The 21542-nt window shown below is 38.1% G+C and overlaps 2 protein-coding genes across 4 annotated transcripts; one reads left to right on the plus strand and one right to left on the minus strand.

Annotated features, from left to right (window-relative positions):
- Positions 1-5647: 5647 nt before the first annotated feature.
- On the plus strand, positions 5648-11712 carry LOC113763637. Of its 3 annotated transcripts, none has more exons than XM_027307514.1 (9): positions 5648-5776; positions 6510-7027; positions 8009-8394; positions 8825-9074; positions 9557-9722; positions 9805-9907; positions 10364-10492; positions 10731-10949; positions 11058-11712. In XM_027307514.1, the coding sequence occupies exons 2-9, from the start codon at positions 6787-6789 to the stop codon at positions 11334-11336; spliced, it is 1773 nt and encodes a 590-aa protein (XP_027163315.1). In that variant the 5' UTR covers positions 5648-5776; positions 6510-6786; the 3' UTR covers positions 11337-11712. The 3 variants fall into 3 exon arrangements, with proteins under 3 accessions (XP_027163315.1, XP_027163317.1, XP_027163316.1); XM_027307516.1 differs by having other exon boundaries at positions 5649-5776; positions 10734-10949; XM_027307515.1 differs by lacking the exon at positions 5648-5776 and adding an exon at positions 6026-6199.
- A 3142-nt stretch (positions 11713-14854) lies between these two features.
- Positions 14855-20148, minus strand: LOC113760804. Its single transcript, XM_027303535.1, has 3 exons — positions 19970-20148; positions 17830-19745; positions 14855-15577 (listed from the first exon to the last, which is right to left on the minus strand). Exons 2-3 carry the CDS (start codon positions 19423-19425, stop codon positions 15209-15211), a joined length of 1965 nt encoding a protein of 654 aa, XP_027159336.1. The 5' UTR covers positions 19426-19745; positions 19970-20148; the 3' UTR covers positions 14855-15208.
- Positions 20149-21542: the final 1394 nt, after the last annotated feature.

Genomic DNA, 21542 nt, shown 5'->3' on the forward strand with positions numbered 1-21542 from the left:
AACTTGGGAGTGAGGACCAAAAGGAATGATTGATATTATTAGTACTTGGCCCTGTTGGTGGGAAAATGGAAACTAGAGGAAGAAAGTGAATGATATAAATTTTGTGACCCATTCTTTCACATTTTTTAAAAAAAAAATTCTGAAAACACCTTTAAAATTATGTCAAATTTGTAGATGTATTATAGGAAAACAAGCCCCACTGCCCCCACTTTAAATCCGCCCGTGCTTAGATCCAAGCTGGTTTCACTTCTAGCCGCCAGTCTGCCACTGTTGAACTCTCGGGTCAAATTTTTACTTGCGTATCATGATAGTTGAATCCTAAAAAGCCTTTGACGAAATTCATGAACACTGAACTAATTCCTCTACCAAATAAGAGAAGAAAAAAAAGGAAGGAAGATTGAACTAAACCAGTTATCCATTTCACCGGACTAATTTATAGATTGTCCATAGAAGTAGCTTTCATCTCTAGCCGCCGCTATTGAATAAGTTAGTACCACAACTCCCTACCCCTGCCCCTACCAGTAAACACGATCACGAGAGAGCAAATATTCAGAAAACCAAAATGAAAGCTAGAATCTGCGGGCACCAAAATAAAAGTTTTTTTATTAAAAAATATTTAAATGAATTCGATTCCAATCGTCAGAATAAAAGTTGTTGTGAGGATCCAAGAAGGTCAATCGAACTCTGGTCGATGAAAATTGCGATGTGGGGAGATGATTTTGGCGTAGAGTGGTTTGAGCAACTACAGCTTTAAAATAAAATGTTAGTAAATAATAAATGAAGGCCGAAATTTTAGTTGATTTAATTATTTTTTGCTCAATTAAAATTATTATTATTATTATTTTTTGGAACGATGCTTATTAGAGTTCTTATTTTATGTCACTTTCCTCGAGTACGATTTAATGGTCAAGTAGCGTTCAGAGTTTGGAAAACGAAAGAAAGCGAACGTGGTCACCTACACTCTCGTATTATTGTCATTATTATTATATTATATTGTAATAAAATTACGGTTGGATTTTTTACTTCGGACTTTTTGTTTTACTTCGGAGTTCAAATGTTGCAAGTATACCGCATAGCACCCCCCCCCCCTGCCTTCGGTCTTTTTCCAGTTTGAAAGTGGCGTTTCGAATTGGCACTAAATAAATTGAATTGGTTGGTCCTGACTCCTGAGTTATTCTTCTCGTCGCACAATAAAATATTTGACGTCCATGTGTTAAACTGGCACGATTATTTTATGATTTTTTTAAACAAGTATCTATAGGATTTCTCTCTCTTTTTTCTTTTTAACGGCAGAACCCGGTAACAGTGGAAGATAGCCAACCCTAACTTTTATTAAAGAGCATGAGATTTACATTGACAGAATAGAATAGACTGAAAATGAAGTAAAAGATACGGTAGGAGATCCATTTCAACCCTTCACCAGGTGCATTCTAGGCCATTCTTGACAATCGAGGCGCACTCCCACTCATAGCCATAGGATATTTGTTAACATACATAGGTTTTACTTAAATTATTATGTATATATACACATTAATAATATTTTTTTTTCATTTATATACTTTTTCTAATTAATCTTCTTGTATTTATATATTTTCTCTAATTAATCTTATATTTTTCAAAATCTAATATCTCAAATATTTCTTAACAAGTGCACTCGTTAGACAGACTGTTATTTTATTTACACTTCAATGTCCAATTTAGATGTGACAGCCCCACCTTCCCCTAAGACGAACCAAAGAGGTTAGCGGATTGCCTGCCCAACTCTCGCCAGGACTAACGAGCAGTTACACGGGGTCTAAAACGTTCCGGAAAAATAAAAGCGCGTTCGGACAAGCCAAAATCACAAAATAAAAAAAAGGAAAATCGGAACCAACATGAATAGTGCCAGGCACGGCAGAATCTGGCCGGATACTGGCCAGAGAGCAAAGCCGGATTTCAAATTTTTCCCAGGGCAATCCGGCCGACAATCAGGCCAGTTTCTGGCCGGATTCGACCCAGTCCATTCTCGCCAATTTTTTTTTCTTTTGCCGTTTGAAAATCGAATACATTCGAAATCCCACCAAACATCAATCAAACATATACACCTTGAAATTTAGCATTTACAAGCCAAAATAGCATACAAAAGTGATCCAACAAGTTTGTACATGTACGGTTCCAATCTTATAAATCAAAAGAGAAAACGGATCAAAATACATTTTAGGTTTTTTTTTTCATTGAGGAGCTATACAAAATGTAGTTACAACTAACTCAACTCGACAATCAACTATCAAAGTCAATCCAAAAGCATTCAAATTCCTGTAAGAAAAACAAAAGGAATAGAGTGAGTTTACACCCAATGAGATACTATCACTCAAGCAACAAAGGTCATATACGCATAAACCTTTCCATTCCAATTCATTTAATAAGGAAGTAAGCCAATATCACACATCAATAGCATTGGTAAAAGGATACGGACGGCTCTCAAGAGCCTCTTTCCTCGCTTGCATACTTGATCGGACCTCATTGACCCTCCGTCAATGTTTAAAGAGTAACCAACCGTAGGCTTCACTTTACTTCCATTCCTTCCACTCAACATACCCTTACCGGGCCCGAACTCCAAGCAGTATAGATTTGATAATACTCGAGTATATCGGAATCGAGAGTCTTATACTCCAAAATTTCATATAACAGTCCCCATGACTCGTCAATTTTCACGACCAAGCCCTCGCCGGCTTGATTCAATCGACTACCACTGGAGTTGAACTCAGTAGTAACAGTAATGGCCGTTGGATACTCGTCCAAACGACACCAAATCCAGTATATTCACATACCATTCTATTCAAGTAATACAATAAACAGTCATATTGGCCATAAGGGGTGAGAGTGATCAAGTACACCCTCACTTCAATCAATGTCAACGGTGTAATAAACATTCAAAGCATCAATTTCAAGTGTAACAAAGCCACATAGTAATAAACAAATGAGTAGTACACTCACCAAGCAAGTAAATGATATTTCATACACTTCCGCCCAAAGAGCGTCTTGAACCACCGTCACGCCCTAAAACATTCAAATAAGCACAATGAGACTCGAATACGAGTCATAAACCAAATCCACATACTACAAAAAATAAGGCTCCATTAGAACGTATAAGTACCAAAGTAAGTTAAGGAAAGTCCGGAAATGAAAGTTAAGCCCGAAAACCCAAAAATAGTTTTGACGTCGTTTAGCGTATTGGACACAACCGGCACTACGATTACCGGATGGAGGTGCAATATACACCATTTCGAAACTAACAGAAAGGGCTAAAATGTTGAAGAAGGCCACTCAGTCCAGTTTGTAGTGCAACTAGGTCAAAATTTCAATGTACCAAACCAGAACCGTATAAATAGGTTAGCTAACCGCATTCTGGTTAAATGACTGTAACTCAGGCTACCGAAGTCCAAACGAGGTGATTCCAAAGCCATCCGAAAGCTAAGATACCAAGCTATATTTCTTAAGAAAATATCAACAACCAAATCAGTAGTATTTCCGGTCAAACTAACCAATTACAGAAGCGGATTAGCAGTTTCAAACAGAAACAGGGCAGCAGGGGTATTTCGGTTTTTTCATAAGCTACGCTATTCCGATTGAGCTGAAATTTTGCAGGAAACTATAAAATAGCATTCTCTACAACTTTCATGTTTGAACCCAAGATTAATTCGGCCTCTAACTAGGGAAAACAGTACCAGGTAGAATGAGGTTAATTTAAACCCTAATTCTGAAATTTCCTTCCAAAGCGGAAATTTTCCGCAAATAGCCACAACTTACGCATTCTAGCTTCATTCTAAATCATTTCCAACCATCATTCATGGTTAACCAATATTAAACATATGAAAACAGAAAAATCATGAATAAATAGAAAAAATTCATCAATCTCAACCAAAATCATGAAATAACCCACAAAAGCACCTCTTAGACTATTACAAGCCACAAATTTAACATTCTTAGGCATAAAAGAGAGGTTCCTTAGCTACTCACCTAGCAACCAATGAAGGGAGACAACTTAGCACCTTAACCTTCCAAACAACTTCACAAATCACCTCACAATCACTAAGTTAAGGGTTTTTATGGAGGAAAGTCAAGATTAAACGGTTGGTTTGTTGGATTGAGCAAGGTTGGAGTAAGAAAATTGAGAGAGTTTTTCTTCTTTTCCTCTTGAAGAGAGCCGGCCAAGAAGCTTGAAAATAAAGATGATTTTTGGTTAATTTTTTATTTAATTGGTAAAGTAAGAAATTGGTCAAAGTTCAAAGATTAATCACTAAGTGACACTTGTCACTTTCATTAAATGTATGGCTATCCTTTTTTCCCTCTCACAAGAATTCATTAGTATTCTCTAGTTATCTCTTAACACCTGCTAAGATAAACCCGGTATCCAGCACTTAATCTAACTGGCCGAATTTTACCGAACTTTTCGCATTAGCGGGTCTCACGTCCGGTATACGCTATTAATTTCTCAAAAACTAACCGAGACTAGAAAAATCATCTAAAAACTATATTTACTCATAAAAAAATTATTTGGAAAATTTTTCTAATAAAAAAAATACAGAAAAGCATGTAATTAAATAAAATAAAACCTAGAAAATGAGAAAATTTACGGGATCTCACATTAGACGTAAATGTTTTGCTTTATAGCTTGTAGCAATTAGTACCTATTACATTTATACAATCTCGATTTGCATACCGTCGAAACTCGAAACAGCCGACTGTTTACAGGATCGTGACATCGGCCAACTGCCAAAAAGAAAACACAACAAAGAAAGAAGCTAAAATCCACCCGTTACCTTACAAAAAATAGAAGTCATTAGAAAAAGGAAAATTCATATTGGCACGATCACCAGTTACCTTAAAAAGTAGAAACCAGTAGAAAAAGGAAATTTCATACTGGAACGGTCATCATAAATTAGGCAATAAATTCTGCTATATTACTTCGTAGTGCAATTGGAAAAAGTTGAAGCAGTTAAAGTCAATCCAGCGCTAAGTGCAAAACCCGGATTCCATCAACCTATCCTATCCTATCATCATCATCATCATCGATGTTCATCATCATCACATGACATGGGGCAATGGGCATGGAGGTGAAGCATATCAGCAGTTGTAAACTCGGCCATGCATGACTGAGACAGGTGCAAGTGAACTTGGGATCATAAACATGAAGTAATACTAGGATAATGCATGCATGTGCTGACACCCGTGAGTAAAGTTCAACACTCTTTCCCGACAAAATAGTGAAAATACAAATCCCACCATTGATCCTTTTTTTTCTTTTTTTTTTGAGAAATATTGTATTTAATCGGAAACAAGAACAGAAAAAGAAATAAAAAAAAAGTTGGTTAGGTGATGGCCCATCTTTAGCTTTTTATATTTACAAAATTGGTGAATGATACACCTAAAATTTTGAAGAAAACTCAACTCAAAACAGCTGTTCATGATAGATAATCGATGGAAAAAAAATCGGATCACTTAAAAAGAAAAAATTTTATCCACTTATCTGTTAGGAGAGACTACAAACTCCACCTGTCCCATATGCCCCAGCTAAGCTAATGTTGTGTAGATTTGTTAATTGTTACTCTCATGTCTTTAATGTGATTCTTTGTTCTGGTCCATCATTACCTAAGACTTGTGGCCAACCAGTGTAGTTAGTATCAGTACTAATAGTCCACTGGAGCCATCATCATCAGCCACCGCACAGAAATTTTGTTCTCCAAAAATTGAAACCAAAGCAAACATCTCTGTGAATGTTCAGAGGATGATGATGGTATGTTGTTGTCTTGTTGTTTCTTGAAAGTGGAAAAAGTTTCAATGCGGTCAGTTTGCGATGTCTATGTCACTTCTCTGACAATTCTGCAGCTTTTTTTTCTTTTTTTTTTGGGATATTTATCAAAATGGGATTTTGCTCTTGATTTTAGCTTTATCTCCTGTACCAGCGCTTTCTGTTTCCTCTCTTTTAGGCTGTATCTGATAAGTTTCTTAGAAGAAGGTGCTTTTCTTCCTTGAATTGCCATGCCACTGTTGTAATTGTAATAGTGATGTCTCTATCACACGAAGCACATGTCTCTTTGCATGGTCTCTTCCTTTTTTTTGATGCCACACTTGTTGCTTTCTCTTCTATCTTTTCCTCCGCCTGTAAATTCTGGACAGTCTTCCATGGTGGCGGCTGGCTTACTTCTTCACTGTGCGTGTATGTCTTGTCTTTTCTCGAATTCATTCAACAAATCTTCGGTTTCTTGATCAATTTATAGCAAAGAAGATTATTTTCAGTTCGATGTGAGTTTTGATAAAGTTGCAGTCCTCAAGGATATAATTTGTTTCTCTTCCCAAAATACTTCTGTTTCTGACTAAATTATCAATTATGCATAAGAACAGGTGTCGTAAGTTTTCCTTATTATATGTTAATTTTTGCAATCTGTTCTGTTCATTATAGTATGGTGAAATTTGCCGTCTTTCTAATGGCCTTTTTTCTGATCATCTTGCTGTTGATGGGAAGTCAGAGTGGAAGCAAACAACGTGGAAGTTGTTGGTTGAAACTTAATCACCACTGATTCTTTTCCATATATACGATATGGAGAAGACTTTACAAGCTTTCTGGTCCACGATCACAAGCAATATGTTTCCCTCTGAATGGAGGTTTGCTGCAAAAAGTTAGAGTTCAGGAGGAGTATTAAATGCAGCTTCATGTGATTGATTACAAAAAGTTAACTTTAATCACATGTTATAATCGAGGTGGTCTTAAAAGTTTCTGAAGCTTCTTTTACCTGAATTGTGGTTATGCTGGGAACAAATATGGAGTCTTTCGATCAAAAGTCTCTCGAAAGAGTACTTTCACAGCGAGCTCTCCAGATGGGGAATTCATTTCCATGTAAAATTTGTGTGGTGGGATTCCTTTGTGGGGTCTGCCTAACCTCGTTGTTTCTGGCTGCTCTCACTTCATTTGGTGCTTTTGAGCTTGCACGGACTCCTTCCTTAACCTTTTCCGGTGGAATTTTAAAAACAGACTCTACTTCGGGATGTAAGTTCGGTTTTCCCTGCTATTTTTTCGGTCTTAAAACTTCATCTAATTGCGACCCACATTACTGCTTGGAGTAACTTATCATGCCTAAGTTTACAGCTACTATTGTGGGATGAGTGTTCTTTCAGTGTCTATATGTCTTTTTCTAATTCATTTTTACATGAATATGATTGTTTCCTAATGATCCATAAGCAGAGAAGATAGTTCTCTGTAGTTCATTAATTTGATGTAGATTTTGGGTGTTAATAGGAAGAAGTGCTGCATTTGATTTTTCCTCCCAATTCCTTATTGCTGGTAGACATATTCAAGATGGTTCCTATTTATATGCTTGTTATTGGTGTTCAATGTGACTCCATTTGTACTTATCATGGTTTTGAGTATCTTATTTTGGGGGCTCAATGGAGATTCTATATGATATAAAATGAAAAAGTTTCATTAAGGTTGGCCAAATTTGTCTGAAGGGTGTACTCAAAGTAACCTTTAGTTGGAAGGATTCCTAATTGAACTTTAACGAACAAGTTTTGTGAAAATGATTTAGTCAATTAGCCCCATCCACTTTTACCAGTCACACTCCTTCCTCAAAGCCACTCATTCTTCCCTTTGAAGAAGTGACATTTAGTCCTTTAATCTACCCTTTTACTTTCTCAGAATTCTGCTGTCTAGAATTGGAGTAGTGAAATATTCTCCTCCTAGGAAATGGAGGACAAGAGTGCATATGATCTATGGTTGGACTTCAGGAAAAGAGACTTTAGTTTAGTGGGTATTATCTTCTTGCCCTTTTGAGTTTTTGACAGAAGTTGTTACATCAGGGTCAAAGTTATTGAGATTGAAATCAAGCCAGTTTGGAATGTGATATAACCGCAAGCTGTGTAGATATGGATTTACATTTTTTTCGAATTAAGTTGCTTAATCCAACAAATCTATAGATGATTGTAACTCACTGATCCATGATGTTTGTTGTTGGAATGATCATTTTTGCAGATGCCATTATAGGTAGTGACTGCAACTCTAAACAAAAAGAAAAGGAAAGAATAACGTTTTCACAGAAAAGTGCCATCATTGAAATTGATGAGAGAGTGCAACGACTGTATTCAGTTTGGAGTAATTCTTTAAGCAAATCTGCATCTGAGAAAGGTCAGTCAGGAATCAGCAGATTGGATGGACAAAATTTCCCAGATGCACCTCACTTGGAGAACTGTAGATTGAGAGTTGAAATAAATCGTCGTCTTGACAGCAGGGCTGAGAACGAGAGCTCCCCACCATGGACAATTTGGAAGGGAATGTTAGATAATTTCCCATTGACAACTGATGAGCAGCAAAGGTACCTCAGACATCAATTGACGTCGGAAAGTGCTTATCTGCCTTGGGTATGGTTCCTTGCCCGATCACAAACTTTTAGTTATTTAAAAGTTTTTGGACCTCATTTCGTTGTACGTTGAAATTGGTTTTAGTGAAGTTAAAATTGTTTCACTCTCATATCAATTCGGTTCTAATTAGAACATGTGATAATAAAATAATTCTAACTGCACGTCAATTGGTATATTAGATTCTTGTTGCACTTTAACTTGATTGCTGAAATTCCTGAGTTGATGATGCAAGTCACTTTCTAATTATTACATTTATTTAAAACCAGTTATGTCCTTGACATCTCAGGTTTACTGTGAACAGAATATTAACCAGTAAGTTAAATGTGAGAAGTTTTAGTATGAATGCTAGGTCTAAAATGCATTGGTGCATTGCTGGGTTGATTTATTGTTTATTATCCAGCATATGATGGGCTCTGATTTGCTCTTGCAGATAACTGGATCAGATGAGGAGAATTATCCTTTGACCAGGAAAGTGCAACATGACATATGGTTCCATCAGCATCCATCCAACTGTAGAGATCCTAGCATAAGGTTTCTTGTCGCTGATTGGGAGCGATTGCCTGGATTTGGTATTGGAGCTCAGATTGCTGGCATGTGTGGTCTTCTTGCCATTGCGATAAAAGAAAAACGGGTGCTTGTGACTAACTACTACAATCGAGCAGATCATGATGGTTGTAAAGGTATTGCTCAACTCTGCATAAAAATTGAACATTTAAGTTGTATTGATGTGTCAAATAGTTTTGTGGAATAATTATGTGAAGTGACTTCTATATTTCAAAGGAAGATACTGTAGCAGTTACTGAAGCCGCTAATAGCGTATTTACACTACTTGCTGTCCCCATCTTTGAGGCTTCTAGCACCATCAGAGACAACTTGGACTTCTAGCCCTTATTTGTTACCAATAAATAAATTTATTTAAGAGGCTTTAGTTTGTTGACTGTGTTTAATGATATTTCAAAATTGCATGGAATACGGACTTGACTGAGAGGTTTGGATCAACAATGGCCATTTAAGCAATTTCATCCAGGTTCAAATTTCAGATTCTAAAAAATGGTGAAATCGGTTTTGATTTGGATCTCCCTTTTCTGATTTACATGATTTTACTTCTCTAAAGAATCCTGATGTTCACTTGTAAATTTTCATGTTCAAATGGTTGTTTTAGGTACTTCACGCTCCAGTTGGTCTTGCTACTTCTTTCCGGAAACATCCCAAGAATGCAGAGAACGAGCATTTGAGCTTATGCAAAGCAAAGAAGCATGGGAAAAGGGGATCATAAGAGCGAAAGAGAATTACACTTCAAAAGAAATCTGGGCTGGACGGATTCCCAGGCAAGGCGCTATTAATTTACTTCTTCCATATGTTGATCCTTCAGTGAACATTCTAATGTTCTCTATCAATATTTTGCCTCAGGATCTGGGGCAGTCCTTGGAGTTATATGCAGCCCACTACAGAAATAAATGGGACTTTGATTGCTTATCATCATAAAATGGATCGAAGATGGTGGCGTGCTCAGGTATATCTTATGAGAAAAGTCATTGTTGAGAAAGATCGAAGGTTTGGAAGCCATAATGTCTCAAAACAAGAAGGCCCTAGAGAAAACAAAAGCTACAGAAACAGAACTTATAATATTTTGCCATGAAGCCATATATGCCAATTAAGTGTTTTAACCACCCTGTGGATGACATATACCAATAAGAGCTTTAACTAATTGGAAGGAAGATGACAACATCTTTATAAATATTCTCATTATGTATGAGGATGATAGAGTAGAAAAATAGCTTGTTATTAATGGGTGAGAGATCGTCCTGTTTGAAGTAGGAACTCCTTGAGTTTTGTTAATCTTTATCAGGCAGAAAGAGGAATTCAAATTTGTCTGCCTGATTGTCAGTTTGCATCTCTTGAGCTATCAATTTCTCTGTAGAACCAAACTTCAAAGCTTATTAAACTTTCTGTTCTTGAAATTTGTCAGGCATTGCGCTATTTGATGAGGTTTCAGTCTGAGTACACATGCAACTTGATGAATACTGCACGCCATGAAGCATTCGGATGGGAAGCAGCGAAAATGGTTCTCTCAAACATGAATTCAGATGTGGAAGAGGTTTGTCAATTTTAGTGATTAAAATTTTGAAATCCGCAAAGAGTAGGAATTATATCTGTACAAGTAGCATTTACTGGATAATTTGACGGAGTACTTCATAAAAATGAATAAATCTATATGTCTAGGGATGCAAAAACACTACTACTTTTGTACAGGAAAGGTACAAAAACAGTTGCATAACAAAAAGCTCATGATTAATTGCTAGATTACGTTGTATCTTACAACCTAATCTCTTTAGCAGGATGCTGTAGAAAAGGACAGACATGACATAGAAAAGTTTGTATGGTCGAATCACAAACCATGGATTCCTAAGCCTTTGCTAAGCATGCATGTGAGAATGGGTGATAAAGCATGTGAAATGAAGGTGGTTGGATTCCAGGAATACATGCATCTAGCTGAAAGAATCAAAAAGCGCTTCCCTCATCTTAACAGCATCTGGCTTTCCACTGAGATGCAGGTACTGAACATCTTGAGCCTTCCATGTCTCTTTGGATTGTCAATATAAAGAAAGGGGACTGTGCAAGCTTTCTTTCTTTATCATTCTCACAGCAATATTTACTCTCAGGAAGTCATTGACAAATCAAAATCGTGCCCTCATTGGAGATTCTACTACACAAACGTGACGCGACAAGAAGGGAACACTTTGATGGCAACTTATGAAGCCAGCCTTGGCAGGGAAACAAGCACCAACTATCCCCTGGTTAATTTTTTGATGGCTTCTGAAGCTGACTTCTTCATAGGAGCATTAGGTTCCACATGGTGCTTTCTCATAGATGGCATGAGGAATACAGGAGGAAAAGTCATGTCAGGATACTTGAGTGTGAACAAGGACAGATACTGGTAGAAGCTTGTCAAGTTTTTGGTTGCTTCAGAATAACTTGGAATGTGCAACAATTGGTGAGCAAGAACCGCAGCATGGCACTTGGCATTTCCCCTGCATACTCTCCTAAAATCCAAGTGCAATATGAAAATCTACTGCAGTAACTGGGTGACATGTATTCCCAGGATTGGATTTCACTTGGCCATTTACTGCTTCCGTTTTATTGTGATCGACATACAAATTTGTGTAATTGTGTTTTGGCATCCTACTGTAAGTATCATGTACATACAAGTTTTGCGTTATTGTACATTATCATGTATATTCACATCTGCATATGACCCGAAGCACTTCTCAAAAGACCTCAAAAAAAAAAGAGTAAATATTCTTGCTTCATTGGATATTTATTTTCTTCAGCGCATTTTGTTTTTTTCAAATGACAAATTGCTTTGTGCAGGGACCTTTTTCTATCTATTGTTGTCTCCATGTAAGAAATTTCTTGAAATATTTAAGCAGGTCTATATAAAGAATTGACAAACACATCAGCCACAAATTTGTCTACATCTAGAAAGGATGAAGTAAAAGAACATAACAAAGAAGTGAGAGCGAGCTTTAGTTTCTGGAATGACAATTGGGATCTGCAATCTCGGCTTCTTGGACCACTTGATTGCTGCATATGATATTAGCCCTTTATCTATTTCATGGCTTTCACATAACAAAGCTGGTGTTTTTTGGTACCGGTGTTTGGGAGAAGGGTAAGCAGAAGTTTTGGGGTCAACATTGGGTGCTGTGAAAGCGATTGTTAATGTCGTTGGCGTGACTAGAATGACTCCTCCAATCAAGGATTTACTTCCCCACTTGACTTCAATTTTGAAAAATCATTATGAGAAGGTACAGGAGAACTGCATTGATCTTCTAGGTCGAATAGCTGACTTCGGAGTCGAGTTTGTTCCTGCCAGGAATAGAGTCTTGGTCCACCGACAAACTGTTGCTTCAGCGATAAGGCACATGGCTTTAGGAGTTGCCGGACTTGGGCGTCAGGTTGCTTTGATTCATTTAATGAATTATGTGTGGCCAGATATTTTTGAGACATCATCACGTGATTAATGCTGTTGTGGAAGCCATTGAAGGATTGAGGGAATGCTTCATCCAGCGAGGAAGGTGAGAGAAGTGTTCCGGAAGATGTACAATTCACTATACATTCAATGGTGCTCGGGGTGCACTTGTGGCTGCTTAGCCTATGCTGGATGACAACGGATACAGTAGGCCTGTGTTGTTGATGTGTGTCTGAGTCCTGATTTTGTTGCAGATGAATCTAGGGAAGGTTCCTTGTATTAGAGTATGTGGCAGCATGGTTCGTCATAGCGGGTCACGGTCGTAGCGGTGTCGGTTGTTCCACATTTATCGCGGTATATTGGTTGAATATCGAGTGATATGCACATTATAGCACATGAAGGTTTCCAAAAATTTTGAAAAAAATTACTAAAATTAGAAAATACTAAAAAAGGCACAATTTTAAAAAAATCTGAATCGACTCCGAGTTGACTCGGATATATCGATCGATATCATGTAACACGGATTCGAAACGGCCAATATCAGCCGAGTCAGAGTGAGTCGTCGTGGATATGGTAATATCTGCGATTTGGGGATCGGTATCATACTGATCCCCTCCGTTCCAATTACGACTCGATCGATACGTATCGATATCGGCCGTTATTGCGAACCATGTGTCGCTGTGGTTTGCTGTTGCTTTTTAGCTGTTTTTCTTTTTACGCCTTAATAATGTAGCCTTGGTTCCTTTTAGTTCTCTGGAATTTAGCATAGGTACTTGTAAGTTTTAACAATAGATGCATGGAAACTGATCCTGCCGGTATGTTGCTTTTGTAGATAATCACATCATAAAAACTTTTTTTTTCTCAAAACGCAATATTAGTATTAATTAGAACACGTACAGGACATTTACAATATACCAGCCAACTGCCCAGAACCGGTACCAACCAAACAATTGGTTGTACCAGTACCAGCCAAACTATTGTACAACTCTCCATATGCTTCCTGTGCTAAACTCATAACCCACGGGGGGGAGGACTCCTTTCACATTACATCTTTCTTAAGGTCTATTGCAAACTTTGCAATTGTAGTACTAAGACTAATTTTTGGTTTATATAAGAAAATACTGCTTTCTTAAAGGACCCTTTAGTTGCTAGAATGTCCTCAAGTATGATTGCTAGATCAACATCAATACAGTCTTCCTGTTGCAGTTTGTCAAGGTTTCTCTTGCAGTCAGTTTTCAGTAATACTTGTTCCCATTTCTCCTCTACAGCTTTGATAAGGCTCAGCTTGATTGCTGTCGCAGCTTCTATTTCTCCACTTCTAGTCCTTGATTCAACCAATGCCCTTACAGCAGCTATTTTTCCTCTCCAGCTTCTGCAGACAGCTCCAATACCAGTTCTGCTCTCTGTGGCAATGTTAATCTTCATAATTCCCTCTGGTGGAGACTTTTGTACCTTGTCCTCACAGTCTGCTACTGTTCCAGCTTACATATTTACTTCCTTTTCCTCATTTGCCTGATCATATTCTATCCACTCTGTCATTGCTTTCTGTGCTATCATCAGAAAGACGGAAACACTTTCTAGTGTGCAGCTTATTTCCCAGGCGCTAAATACGAGCTTTACTTGGAGCAGTATCAGCCTGATTTCAATCACATAATAACTAAGGAAATTTGGGCCAACAGCCTCTCCCTTTTGGCCCCTTGAGAGGTCAAGGGTTCAATCCTTGCCTTTCACCAAACTTGTCACTTAATTGTAGGTGTCAGCTGCCACCTTCGGGTGGCTTCTTTTGACGGGTTTCCGGTCGACTCCCCCTTCACTTAGACTAGATTAGAGTAGGTTATACAACTGTTATCGTTGCGACAAAAAAAAAAAAACTAAGGAAATTTGGAAATCTTGCGTGGCAAAGATATTTTTTCTGGTTTCAATCAATATTAATGTCAAATGGCAATCATGACCGCAATCATGCCTTTCTGTTGGCACGAGTTTATCATCATAAACCTTTTTTGAGTCCCCTTAGGTATGCTTCGCCGCTGATGAGCTTTGACTTTTGTCATACCCGTATCTCTCACCCAAAGAATAAAAATAAAAGCATCTGGTCCTTTGGGGCAAAAGCAGTTGAAACTTAACCAGGCACAAACATGAAATGGCTGCAACTTCATGCTTTTGTTTCATTTTATTTCCCCAGAAGTGTTTACTGGCAATTGCAATGCAATGGAGCCACTGGTACAACGAACGTAGACTCTTAACAGAAAATCATGTAAAAGGTCAAAAACACAACAAAATTTATCACATGTTGAAATTTATATCCAAATCTCAATCCCAACTACCCATTTTGAATGTGTTCATCTCCCACCATGAACTAATCCCCACAATCACAACCGTGATTGTAGGAACCTCAATTTTTTTTATTGAAATGCATAATTGGACCCTTCGTTTCTGATAGAGGTCAGAGTAACTTTTGACTTTTCTGTAAATAGCCATGGCGTCCACAGATAACAGCAAAAGCTAAAAAAGAATCCATTTTTTCCTAAAGAAAATCCTTCCGCTTGAGGTAGTTTCAACTATCCAAAGAATTAGAATCTGAAACAAAACTTAATAATCACGGGTGTAGATACACTTGAAGCAGTTTAGGATTATCAAAGGAATAAGCAATAGGATTCTGATTTTCACTTCAAACAACAATACAACAGCTAAAGAACATATTACAACAAAGAAGCAATCATGTGACACTCCCAGAAACTCTCCCCGCATGGAGATGGCTGGGCTCTCAAGGACTGAGCCTTGCCTCCTTTGTTGTTAAGCATCCTGAAACACCAGAGCATTAGGACTGCTGTTTTCATATTTTACTCAAATATCCTCACTTGAATGACGTCCAGTCTCTGGATTTCTGCTAGCAACGTGCTTTTTGTGTTTCTTGCTCTTTGCTTTCTTGGCTTTCATTCGGCGTTTTTTCTCATTAGCATCAACCCAAGCATAGTCAGGTGGTATGTGGAAAGGGTCAATCTCCTCCCGGAAGCTTCGGCTTTCACTGTCACTTGATTGACCACCACGGCTACCTGTCATCCATGAAAGCCACGAGGAAGACACCTCAGACTTAGCATCATGGAAATGCACAGGGCTGGAAGGAGGGGTGCAGAACTCCTCTGTTGGCTGAAGCTCCTCAAACTTCGTGAACGTAACAAGGACCCTGATGGTTGGTACTATTGGAATGGCAACCTGCAGCATGGAATCTATTAATCACGGAGTGACAATTAAACCATTCAAGATGGTATGCTACATATACAATGAACGAGAAAACAGCCGCATCCAGGATAGATTTGTAAGATCGTTTCAAAACCACGCAAATACTGCTAAATATGGAGAATGAAGCACCAAAAGATTAGGCAAATAAAAATTGGCTAAAGAGGAATCAAAAATCAATCCATACGCTCTTTCATAGAAAGAAACTAAACACATAATTACAACTTTGATCCTAAATGAAATCAACACAAACTTCAATACTGCAATCAACAATTATGTTCTGAAGCATTAGAAATTTCATTTCAACATAATAAGATGTATTAATTATGAAATGCTAGCTTATAAGTTATATGATGAAAATGCAAGTTTACCCTGACAACTTCTGATGCAAATTCCTGAAACCAATTTTCTAACTTCCTAGCTCCAGAATAACAAAATAACGGCCAACCAGAAGTTAATTGTATAGGATAATGCATAGCTTCAGTTTCTACAAATCAGGGATACATGAAAGCAACATAAAACAGTCCTGCAGCCCCTGTACCCAACTAAACATGCTTTCAGCGTTCTATATTTGTTGCCTTCCACCGCAATAGTTTGCCTCCTTAGGAAGCCTAAGAACTAATAGACATCGGAAAGCATGCAAATATTAATGGCAATCCTAGTCCCTAGCAAAACCGTCTCGTCAAGACTCATTAAGTGCCTGTTTGGTTTTGAAAAAGCTGTTCAAAACATTGAAAAGATGTCATTTTTTCAAAATATTGTAAAGTCAAAAGCCGTTTTCAGAAGCAGCTCAAGGTCTCCTTTTCAGATTCAGCTTTTAAGCTCAAAATAAGCTAATAGGCAAAAGCACAAATTAATGCAAAGGGAAATCCTTCTAAATGGCATTCAGCATTGAGAAAGCTATGATCAGCAAATTTAATAAAAACACGCCTTTAGACTAAGCTAATGATAAAATCATACAACTGAATAACATTCTTGAATTCCCTTCTTTCAGGATGCCCAAAACTTAATCCTTAGCATTACAAGTTCAAAGATCATCAGAACCTTGCAGTACTATTATTTTCCTCTCAAGCGACTCTTAAGTTGTGAGTATGTCAGCATTCTTTCACTTATACCGGAACTCTCTAGTGGGGGATTTTTTTTTTTTTATTTGGGGTGGGGGTGGGGGTGTGGGGGAGTAGGCAACACCAGGATGTAATTAAGGGTAGGTGATAAACATCCCCCTGAATAAAAAGACAGCTAGCTGAAGATTCTTCCTAATAAGCACCACCCAAACCTGCAACAGTGTCCAACAATTTTTCTTGACAACACTCACTCACATTGAGTGATATAGCAGTAACTACTGATTGAGGACAGCTTTGGAACATAGATCCCAACAACAGAAGTAACTTTACAATCATTTGGCAGGGCAATGAAGAGGATCCCCAATGAGGGGATCAACTTGTCAACAGTTGTGATGATCCATCAAGCTTTTATAAGATAAGAACGTCATTCTGTCATGTTTATATTATGGTTCTTCCCAACATTTCCTTTTTTATTTGCATTTACTCCACAACCAAGCACAGGCACAGCTCACAAAATTCTGAAAATGTTATCAAAAGAACCATATTTGCAACCAAAAAGTGCCAATTCGGCAGGATGAAGAAATGAATCTATAAGAAAGACCAAAGTTTGCAAATGGGACATGATAGTCCACAATCAGACAAGACAAGAGCATAAATTTCTCATTTTTATCGGTCATATTTATGCCTAACAGATAGGACCTAGAGAGATTGACCATGCATCTTTTAAACTCACTTTTGAAGAATGATTACAACATTGCACGTGACATGCAACCCACACACTCATGTCTGCCAAATCAGAAAGTTATTTAGTGAAGAACTAAAACAATTCAGCAGATGTATTTATTTCACTACTCAACCACGCAGCCAAAAAGAGTACTTTCCACTAGATTCAAAGCCCTTTAGAATTTGACTCCCACATGCACTCATCAAGGGAAAGAACATGCATGCAAATTGATAACTGGTCATATGTCAGATTTACATGCAACAAAAAGGTGAATGTTGAGGAAACGCATGAAGAAACATACTTTGTTGATGAAAGACAAAAAAAAAGGAAAAGAATTCAAGCACATAGGAACAAGATGTTTGTAAGTGACAGCCAAAAGCCCTTCCAAAGAAAAGAAATGGAAGCTAGTGTGCAATTTATAGCACAATCACTACTAATACCTTAGCAGGAAATGTGCCAGTAGGTAATTTAGTAGTCAATAGCTCCCTCAATCTTCTGATTGCTTTCACCTTATTGGCCAATATATCCAACAGGGGCAAGAGTTCTTCTGTTTTCAAAGGGAAATCTGGTGTCAACCACAGAACAGGCCTTAAACCTTTTTTGTATTCGCTTTCATTCTTAGACTCACTAGCAGCACCTTTCTTCTTCTTCTTTTTATTGCTTTTATCCTTGCTCTTCTTAATTTCGCCAGCATCCTCCCTTGGAAATTCAGATGTTGATCTATGACTCTCATTGGGTCTCAGCTTGCTATCTTCAGGAGCCAACTTCGAGAATTTCTTAACTATCTTTGAATCTTCAGGGTCATCTCCGGTGTTCTTTCCGCCTTTCTTGTTCCAGCCAAACCAGCTTTTCTTTTCTTTGGTAACACCATTGGGATCACAATTTTCAAAGGAACCACCATCGCTGTTTTCATGCAAATCCTGAACTTCAGTTTCCTCTTCCTCACAAGGCCCCTCTGGATTCCCCATGCGAAGTGCAGAATCTAATTGCTTTCTTTCCTCAGCTGTTAATACGTCATCATACTCATCATGTTCGCCACCGTTGGCGACCCTCTCATCATCATTCACTGAGAAAAGCTCCTCATCAGTCATGGCTCCAGGAACTCTTCTTGACTTCACGCTGACCATCACGTGTAGCATATCATAGACCTTGGCTTTCCAGGGTCCAACCATCTCGCTCCTCTCCTGTCGCCTCCAGTTCAAATGGGGAACAAGCTCAGCTTGAGTAACATCAATTCCTGGCCTATACATGTTCGTTTGAGACATCAAGGCCACTTCATGCGCAACTTCAGCTTCTGTTGGTTGCACACCAGCTCCTTCCAAAGCATTTGTAATCTCCTTCTCCTTATGAGCAAGCACAATCAGTGAACCAGGAGGCAAAGATATTTTGCCATCTTCTGATGAATATCCCTCTCCCAGAAAAAGAAAAGTTTGATCAGAGCGTTGAATGCGAAATCCATCAAATCCTGCAAGGGTCATATCAGCACGGAGATTAGCACCCCGTTTCCAAATCCTGTAAGTGTCTGAAGGGGCAATTCTACCGATAAATGGTATGACTGAGCTCTCAAAATGAAAGGTTATCTCCATGTAAAAATCCCTTATCCTGCCTGCTGAAGCCACAATCCTAGGAAGCCTACGGCACCATTTTGCCCAAGCAAGAGGTTGGTAATGTCTGGCAATTATCATAGCAATATTCTCTTCCCTAGTACAAACAGCCTCTTGAAGCGCGCTCCACCCATTCTCATTTTGAAGACTCCAATCAGCACCGGCCGCCATCAAAATCTCAGCAGAAATGGGATCCCTCAGCCTAACAGCAAGGTGCAAAGGGGTCTCACGCCCTGGAACATCCCGCCTATCTACAACAGCTGAGACTGCATCGGCATTAAGCTCAGCAGCCAAAGACTCAGCTTCAGTATTTACCTCCCCCGCCTTCGCCAAGTGTGGAAGAGCCCCCACGATCTTTCTTAGCCCAGCATGGTCTCGTTTAGCAACAGCCAAATGAGCAGGACTATGGGCATATTTAGACCAATCTTCCATTGATTTGGGTCCAACCACAAATCTTTCCACTCCTCCCTAATTCCAATTTCTTCAGAAAACCTAGAACATCCCCATGTTGCTACCAAAATTCAGTCAGAAAAAAGAAGAAAGAAAAGAAAAAACCTCGAACAAGAACCTTGGATTTAGCGAAAAACCAAGACAACAGACATTATAGCTCAAGGGTTCGAAGCATTATTCCGGATTAAATTTAACCTATTCACATTAACTGCACTCCGACATTGCCAGTTTTGGAAATGAATTCCGCGGCCTACAAAACCCTGCAGCACCTGATCCCAATAACACCCTCACCCAGCTCAAATCTGAACCTCGAAAACAAAGTAAAGCATGTCATCAGCATTAAAATTTTTTTTTTAAAAAAGAAAGAAATTCAACAAAAACGAAAATCAACTAAACATATCGATCTAGGTCCAGCTTAGCATCGACATATACTGAACCTAGGGAAACCTAGACGCATAAACATCCATATAAGCTAAATTACATCTGAACATTAGAAACTGCATAGATAAAAGCTGAATTTACCAACCTGAGGAAGTGGAAGGGACGGAGTTGGCTGTAGAGAGAGAAAGTGTAGGATTTGAAGGAGGAGGATTGAGCGAGCGACTGAGTTTTTATACTAGTCGAGACTCGAGATCGATCTCTCTGTTCTCTCTGTCTCTGCTATCTCTTTTTAGCTCTCTCTCTCTCTCTGCAGCTCTTTTTAGCTCTCTCTCTCTCTCTCTCTCTCTCTCTACAGTGAGAGTGGGGAGGCTGGGAGGTTATCAACGGCCTCACCTGCTGCTCCTTTTAATTTCACCCTTTCTTCTTTATGCTTTGTCCTTTATTTTATTTTTCCTTTTCTTCTCAAATAGCAAAAGAACAAATGATGAGACATTTTTTTTGGTGATGTAATATGGTATTTAATAGTATTGGAAAAATAAAAGGTGATCGTAAAATATGCTGATGATGTAATAAAAATTTGTTTTTAAAAAAGCCAACTACTTGGAATTTGGAGGTGTTTGATTGGCATTCAAGAACCGAAATTGCTATGGAATAATTAAATCCTATTACGGGTATAAATTCTTTGTCATTGCCATTTACTAGTTTGGTTTAGAATTGGAATGAATTTTATTTCACTAATGAATTAATAAATTTGAAACCCAAATCATGACCGGAGAATTAATATGAGACGAATTTTAACACTTTCATCCCTGCTGACATATACTATACTGAATAATAAGTTTGGATATCGTTAATTTCAACACTCATTATTTACGTACATCAAACATCTCCAAATCTAATTGAAATTTAAACAGTTAGAGTTACAGTATGTTGTCATATGTTTTTTTACATACTTTATTTTGTTTTTTATTTTAAAAAAATTGTTTTATTTTTGTTGTTCTCGATTACTTTCCAATTTTTACTTTTTGCTCGTTTCATCAGAGAAAAAGGACCTTGAAAATCAAAACTAACAGAAGTTGTACTTTTAATTTCTGATGATGATTCCTGTAATAATCAGAACCATTTAAAACTTGCGATTAAGTCCACATCTAAATTCTTCTTACTTCTTAGTCTATTTTACCAAACATGAGAATTTCAAAATTTTATATCATAAAAAATAGAATTGAAGTGACTCTCTTCGTTTTGAGATAGGTAATAAATGTCCAAGTGCCAAAAATGCAACTTTCACGTACGTTGAGAATTGGAAATGAAACTTCCAAAATGTAACGCTGTGCCAATCATTTTCCTGCCATTTACAATCCTCCGCCTTGTGTCTAAGTAACGTCCTTCGGGATGGATTACTGAAATAAATGCGGAAATAGACCGTGTGAGCAACGGAAAATGGAGAGATTTTGCCCCGCCTTGATTTTGGCAGTAAAAATTTTGCAGGCCCCCAAATGCAAATAAAAGAAAAAGGGCCGCCGAGTTTGGAGGGGCCCTGGAGGAGATGATGGTGACCCAGCGTGGCATGGTACACTCTTCTGATGGAGCAGGCCCTGACCGGATCTGGGACACACTACTGTAATTTGTGACATCTTTTTCTTCTCTTTATCTTTTTTTTTTTCGGCTTTGGTTCTGTCGTTTTCTTTTGTGAACCTGTTACACGTATCTCTTACCTT

The sequence above is a fragment of the Coffea eugenioides genome, chromosome 2, assembly GCF_003713205.1.
Source record: "Coffea eugenioides isolate CCC68of chromosome 2, Ceug_1.0, whole genome shotgun sequence".
NCBI classification, from domain to species: domain Eukaryota; kingdom Viridiplantae; phylum Streptophyta; class Magnoliopsida; order Gentianales; family Rubiaceae; genus Coffea; species Coffea eugenioides.